General features: G+C 43.3%; 1 protein-coding gene across 3 annotated transcripts; it reads right to left on the bottom strand.

The window, feature by feature from the left end:
- Positions 1-374: 374 nt before the first annotated feature.
- Positions 375-7,069, bottom strand: stradb (STE20 related adaptor beta). Of its 3 annotated transcripts, XM_034864251.1 has the most exons (12): positions 6,822-7,069; positions 6,187-6,432; positions 5,520-5,600; positions 3,686-3,788; positions 3,444-3,565; positions 3,150-3,258; positions 2,815-2,938; positions 1,908-2,079; positions 1,690-1,794; positions 1,330-1,586; positions 1,171-1,213; positions 375-1,018 (listed from the first exon to the last, which is right to left on the bottom strand). In XM_034864251.1, the coding sequence occupies exons 2-12, from the start codon at positions 6,196-6,198 to the stop codon at positions 857-859; spliced, it is 1,290 nt and encodes a 429-aa protein (XP_034720142.1). In that variant the 5' UTR covers positions 6,199-6,432; positions 6,822-7,069; the 3' UTR covers positions 375-856. The 3 variants fall into 3 exon arrangements, with proteins under 3 accessions (XP_034720142.1, XP_034720143.1, XP_034720144.1); XM_034864252.1 differs by lacking the exon at positions 5,520-5,600; XM_034864253.1 differs by lacking the exons at positions 5,520-5,600; positions 6,187-6,432; positions 6,822-7,069 and adding an exon at positions 3,914-4,266.
- Positions 7,070-7,073: the final 4 nt, after the last annotated feature.

Below are 7,073 nucleotides of genomic sequence, written 5' to 3'. Positions count from 1 at the left end.
GGCTCATACAGCTACCATGTTTGATATGTACCGTATATCACAGTTCTCATATCCAGTACACTTAATCACAGTTACAGATGGATATTCAGAATGCAGGGTTCATTAAAACAAAGGCATTATTGGAGAAGTGGTCGATCAGCACAGTAGAAATATTCTTTTGACGAATCACTGACAACAAAGGCAGGGAATCTACTGCTTCTACTGATGGTTTCTAAGTCCTACGTTGGACACTAGATATATGCTAATGCTCATGTGCTCTTTTTACATAGCTATCTCAGTATTCACTATTCAGTTTGACTATAGTACACGTAAAGAAAAATCCACCTGAGCATAGTCACTTACGCTTAAGGGGTTAATTTGTCAGTACCTGCTAAGATTTTACTTTTAAATGTATTTTTATTTATTTATTTCAGTAACAGACAAAGTCTGTAAAAACACTGTATACTGTTTAGCACAACTAGCTGTTTTTAACAAAATGTTTCTTGGTGGACTTTCTCTTTCACTCATAGTTGCCTTTTATTTCAGAGGAAGTGCGTGATTGTTAAGTCAACTGATTAGTGTTGTCATGTGAGTTGTTGAAAGTTCCTTAGTATCATCATAGATCCTTTATAAATGATCAGAGCAGCGTCTTTGATCCAGCACTTTCACAGTCTTGTCACCAACCAATCACCCAAACTTATTGTATTCATCAGACAAACATATAAAATACCTCCAAAACTACTCAAAAAAGGCTCAGAGAGTTGGGTAATAATACAAAATAAAAGCACAGTAGAAGTTGGCCTCATTGCTTTGCTTCGATTGTCTTGTGTTTGGCTTGCTAGTCATTATTTGGAGATTTAAGGACAGAAAATTAGGGTTAGGAGAAGTCCCACACAGCCTCGGTGGTGTCGCTGGAGGTTGACGCCAGAGTGTGGCAGGATAAGGCGGGGGGGCAGGATACCGAAGGGTCATCGGGGCTGGTGAGGGGCACTGCTGGGTACATGAGGCTGAGGAAGGTGTCTCTGGTGTGTCTCTTCACCTGTCACAGAAAGACACATCTCTGCTTAAACACTGGCACAAGATACTGTATTGTAATTTCAAAGCCTAGTGGAAGTTAACATAACATAATTTTAGACAAAAGCAACCGCACTTAGAGGAGTAAGCAGTAGGCGACCTGACTAATAAACCCACCTGCTTGAAGAAGGCGTGGGTCAACAGTGTAGATGCTGACGGTCTATGGAAGACAAAAACAGCACAAACACTCATTTGTTTTATGGTTATGCTGTGTATGAATGCAATTCTGTCAAATCAATCGGCAAAAAAAGACGACTGGTCCTTTAATGTAATGACCTGCGCTCAGGCTGTTGCTGCAGACACAGCTGGACCAGGTTGTGCAGGGTGGCTGAGTGGTTTTTGGGTGCAGGGCTCTGAGGTCGGTCGGTAGGAGGAGCGGTTGCGCTGTGTGTCATGCTGCCGGTGGCCACGCTCTCCCCGATGCCGGAGTCTACCCCAGACCGGGACACCTTCAGCCCCCCAAGCTCTCCCAGCGGGAATGGAGCCACGTCGAGCAGGCAGCAGTGGGAGCCGCGTAGCTTCTGAAGCAGCATCTGAACGAGAAGATTCAAACACTGATGCAAATTGTGGAGAACAAAGCTAAATGTGCACATACACATTCTTCTTAAGCGGTTTGGATGAAAGTGTTGTCATTACCTGAGTGGGGGGCATGTCCTGGAAAGGCACCCTGCCGCTGACCAGCTCACAAGCAACAATACCTAAACTGTAGATGTCTGACTTTACCCCGTAACCGTGCAGGTCCTACTGAGGGCAACATCATGGGAAAAGGAGTGAGAGAATATACATTAGAATAATGCTTTCTGAAATATGCACGGCTGGAATTAATGTTATCAATAAATCTAGTGAGTCCTGACCTGTCGCAGCAGTTCAGGGCTGAGCCAGGGCAACAGGGCAGGGCTGTGGTGGGGCATGTCAAAAACTGCCCTCATCCTCTTCCCCTCACGCATCATACTGTAAATACTGTGGAGCCCTGAGAGGTAGACACGCCCCTCTCCTGACAGCAGGATATGACTGGCCTTCACACCCCTGACATGAGAGGAATATGTGGAAAGACATGAGATAGATACAAGTTTTAGTGTTTATAATAGTGTGTTTCCTTGTATAGGGGAAAGGCTTCCCTTAGCATAGGTAAATGTGTAGTGGAGTTGAATGCAGCCTTGGCCTGACCCCTCCCATGGCCAACACCCTAGGGCTAGGTTACATAAGGCACCTTGCTCCTATGTCCTGTCTCTGCTTCTGGATCTGTCCCTGCTGTGGCTAGTGTTTCTTGCCCCTCAGGTATGTGAAAGGCACATTTCATGTGCTGTAAGGACATTTTTGTTGCCCCTCTTGCCATAAAAAGGTGGTTTTATTTATTTATTGTCCCATCTCACTGGTGGTGATGAGTTCATGGTTGTAAATTGATTGTGATAGATATAGTAAGGTGGAGCCTGGTTAATAGAATTCTCCCCTTCTTCCAGGTTCATCCTGACTACCTATTGCCGCTTTGCCGTATCAAGGAAATTGTATCCACACCCCCAACATTTTATGTTTCACTTTTTTATTTCAGAGGTTTAAGCCTCTGCCTGTTTTGATTTTAAATACATTATTTGGAATACTTTGAAACACACCTCTGCCTCCTCAGTAATATTAATCAATAATCAATGTTCACCTAGGGTGAAATTAGGTTCTTTCATTCAAATCCCCCCCTTAATGGTGATCCTTGCCACACTTGTAATACAGATGTTTCTTCTACAGATGTTTCTAACGAATCCCACTGACCGGTGAACATAGCCCATCTGGTGCAGGTATTCCAATGCTTTCAGCACGCCATACAGCAGGTACGCTATCATGGATTCACTCATTCCATCTGGGAAGTATGTTCTTAGTAAGGTGTCTGCAGAGCCTGGAGGCAAGAGAGGGACAGGTCACATAAGCAGGGGAAAATTGGAGGTGATATATCTTAATTGTGAGAACAGTGGCGCAAATTGTGAGTGAGGTTTTATGAAGAAAAGCAGGTGTCAAAACCAAAAAAGAGCTATTGGCTCTTAGTGTATACAGTTTCATTAAGGCTAAATCTGATTAATTTTAAGGGCAAAAGTTAAGGTGTGGCTGACCATAGGCCATGAGTGGTGTGAGGACCCATAGCTGGCAGCAGGAGCTGAAAACCAGGCGAGAGGTCAGCAGGTTGGGGTGACGGAACAGCCTGGACAGCAGAACCTCGTTCTGAGGTTTGAGAAACAATCAGATATAAACCAACCTGGATGGAGAACAGCTGTTGGTTGAATGTAAGTTTACAGAAGCATGCTTTAAAAACTGTGAAACCCCAAAATAAGCTTTGATGACAAGAACCCCATGCACAAAGCAAAAATGTCCTTTAAATAAATGCCCGTTTCTGGACGGCAGCTCACCATGAGCTGCAGCAGCTCTTCCTCGGTGCACTCATCCAGGTTGGTTTGTTTGACAGCCACCAGCTGACCAGTGGGGATGTGGCGGGCCATGTTCACCTGGCTGAGGTTATTGAAGCCCCTCCCTGTCATACACAGAATGGAAGAAGTGAAATCTTCCTGCATTTACATTTGTTTGAAAGATTTAGTGAGAAATAAGGTGCAAATAATGCTGACTGAAGTATATGTTTTGGTGTTCTTCTCACCCAGCTCAGACAGTAGCTGGTAGTGGACTGGCTCAGCTGACAGCCCTGTGATGTCATCGCCACCTGCTGGCCCTTGCAGAGTGTATTCAGAACTGTCACAGCTCTACGGGACGCACATATATTTTGCATTTAAGAAATAATGATTGCGTCCATCGTTTATTAACTCAAACACGTACACGTATGCTGTCATTTTAAATGTGCTTTAAGTTATATATGACGTTCATCAACCTCTCATTCCATATTGACAGAACTTAGGGTCCCCATTCACAGGCTCTGGTACAGGTCCCTCCCCCTTAATGGAAAAACAAGCTAATCTGGAGAAAAACTGAAACTACTAACATACAAATGGAAAGACTCTTAAGTAACAGATATTAACTATGCAATGTCATATTCAGTTGTAGTCTAATAAGTGTGTACTATGATCCTGCAAAAAGATTATCGTACTGCCTCTGTAGTAATTCTTACATGATAACCCATTCCGTGGCCATGGTGAGGTATGTGTGAGGGGACAATGCTGCCAGGGAGTTGCACTGTGACACGTAGCAGCGCAGAGGGGATGGAGGGAGGGGGGAGATGCTTGCGGTTCTAGGCCACGTTTACACGTGAGCGGCTATTTTCATAAACAGGCATTTCAACTTCTCTGTTTTCAAAAATAACATTGTGCACAGCTGTCAGTTTACAGAAAAGTGTTCATTTACATGTAACTGTGTATATATGCTGTAAATGTGGCCAAGAGCCTGCCAAACCAGTAGGTGGCAAATCACTTCCTCTCTCTTCTCTTCCTCACTTCCTCGGCTGCATAAACCTCGGTTTGTCTCAGAGTACATGCAAACGTGCAAACAAAGATTTCCAACGTTTCTGGCCGCAGATTTTAGACATTTCAGAGGCAAAGATTCCGTTTGCTTGTTAACAAAGGGCACAAAGGAAGGGAAATGTCTGTTTTTCAAAGTAACCATGTACGTGTAGACGGGGTATTAGTTATGCAGACACATTATTGGGACTCAATAGTGTCTGGTTCTCTTTGAGCACAGCATCAGACAGTAGCATGTGTTTCTGATGTAGCTTTGTTTAAAACACATCAGCTGAAAGTGTTTATCTATACTGTCCCAGCCTTTTGTCTGTACTACCGGGGGGAAAGTGAGTTTACACACTAGTAGTAGGTCTACATTTTAAGCAGTTAGTAATATTTAACCCATATTAAGTAATGCATTACAAATTGAACTTCCTGGTGAAATCAATCAAAACAATAATGGGGAATATAGCTGCGCTTTAAAGGGGCACTCCACCCATTTTTCTAATGAAGATCAGTTAACTTGCCAGCCAGCTGTGTGGTTTTGGAGCTTTACCAAGTCTAAGAAAATAACCCCTGCTGATGTCATAGCGATGCCATCAGGGTTACATTGACTTGGGCTTGACACTTCATTTCAAACAGCCTGTGTTATAAACTGGGAGTATAAGACAAATGGACGTTTACAGGCATAACGGGTCTGATCAATTACGAACTATTGAGCTGCGATGGGAATTGTAGTATCCACTGTTTTTGGAGCGTGACCCATACTAGGGACTTAAAATCAGGATATCTCGGCCTCTGTCTCACCAATTTTGACCGCTCAAATTTTCTTGTGAGTCCCCCAACAAAATTGATTGAGTACCCCTTTAAGTGTTACCAACAGCTTTAACAGATATAGCAATGTTATTCCAATAGTTACTTTATTTAACAACTTTAAGGCAAGGGTTAAGCAGATCCAGATAGATGATAAATGAATTGTGATGATATGATTAGGAACATCAGTGTGATGCATGTCTCCATGCTGACAGCGTCTTGGCTACTGACCAGGAGCTGGTGGCTGATGTCCTCATAGCGCTCCTCTATGTCCAAGGGCTGGACCTGAGTGTGGGAGATGCAGGAACAGTCCTGGTAAAGCAGGGGGGGAGGGACAGGTGAGACATGCCCAACAGGACATGGAGGAGTGGAGATGAAACATGGAACTTGGGAGTGGAGGGTCAGATAGGAGGTAGAGAAAAAAAGCATTTGGGAATAGAGGCTGTGAGGGCACTTACAGGGCATTTTGTCGGAAGTGCAGAGTGGAGAGAGAGTTGAGTAACAGACATGAAAGAGGCAGCTGAGTGACTGTGTCCCAACAGAGCAAATTAAGAGCTGCATACATAATTAGATGTGCCCATTAGATGTTACTAATGCACAGAAAGCCAATATTAATACCTGGTATTTTCCAATCTATGCTATTAATATACTGTATATGTTAAAGTATTATACATAATATATATAAATGCAGATGGAGTGGTTTTCTTTGATGACCTGATCTGCTATCTAACAGAAATAGTGGTGCATAGACCATCTGGAAGCTCCTAAACACACTTGACTGATTGAATTGGCCTTTTACACCAGAGGCTTCAGCAACTGATTCTTGACTGTACATCTACTAGGTCACATCACATCACGGAGGCATAAAGGAAAATCCATGCAGCGTAATAGTTCTTACCAAGAAAGACATGGAGTCCTTTTGGCGAGGGTAAGATCGCAGGCTTTGGCATTCATCCGCTCACAGGCCGAAGGAGACCGACTGCGATGGAGGGACACAGGAGGAGGAGGCGCAGCAGTAACAGGAGACACACGTCGAATCCCTCCCTAGACTAGAGAGTAACCAGCCTCCAGCATCCAGCATGCCTCAGCCATTCACCCATTCACTTGCACCCAATTACCTGGCTGCATCAGGTGATCTAGAGATCTGAGGAAATTGTAGGAAATTCACCAACAGCTACCAGTCAAAACAGTGTTGACTTGTTAAGGAAAATGATAAATGAACCCTAAACAAGTGCGACATTCCAGACCAGAAGTTATTATATATTTATCTCGTTGTCTTTGTTTGTGACGTACTAAAGAGGACTGCAAGGCTTCATAGAAGCAATCTAAAATGAATAGTTTCGTAATCCCATTATATAAACTCCAATTCCACTTCAAGGTTAAGATTAACTGCTGCCATTTTAGTTGAATCTGAACACGACTATTACACCGAGGATTATGTCTTGACTACTAGCTAGAGAACATACAGGCTATTTACTAGGGTGACATATTTTATTGTATGTATTTGAAGTAGCGTGTAAAGAAGCTGCTTACCTTCTCCCCTCGACAGCTCGCTTCGACGTAAACAAGTAAAAAATACAAAGAGCCTGCTGTCACACACGACGGTTTGTTCGTAAAGTTTATATCATTTAACTTTGTCTCCACGTGCAATGGTTTGTGCAAAAATTAACGAGTTTTTCTGTCAATATTGAACCGCATAACATGTGTCATTAAAGAGAAAAATATATCTTTCGACAGGACTTTTAATTTGACACAGATAGTTGGCGCGTGGTAACATCGTCATCG

This window comes from Etheostoma cragini, chromosome 24, assembly GCF_013103735.1.
Source record: "Etheostoma cragini isolate CJK2018 chromosome 24, CSU_Ecrag_1.0, whole genome shotgun sequence".
Taxonomy (NCBI): domain Eukaryota; kingdom Metazoa; phylum Chordata; class Actinopteri; order Perciformes; family Percidae; genus Etheostoma; species Etheostoma cragini.
The sequence above is the reverse complement of the archived record's forward strand: the minus strand, read 5'-3'. Positions and strand labels throughout refer to the sequence as shown.

Coding starts and splice junctions, on each gene's coding strand:
- stradb (XM_034864251.1), bottom strand. Junction 2,080..2,814: donor CAGATGGGCTATGTTCACCG/GTCAGTGGGATT, acceptor CTCTCATGTCAG/GGGTGTGAAGGCCAGTCATA. Junction 1,587..1,689: donor AGGACATGCCCCCCACTCAG/GTAATGACAACA, acceptor CTTCTCGTTCAG/ATGCTGCTTCAGAAGCTACG.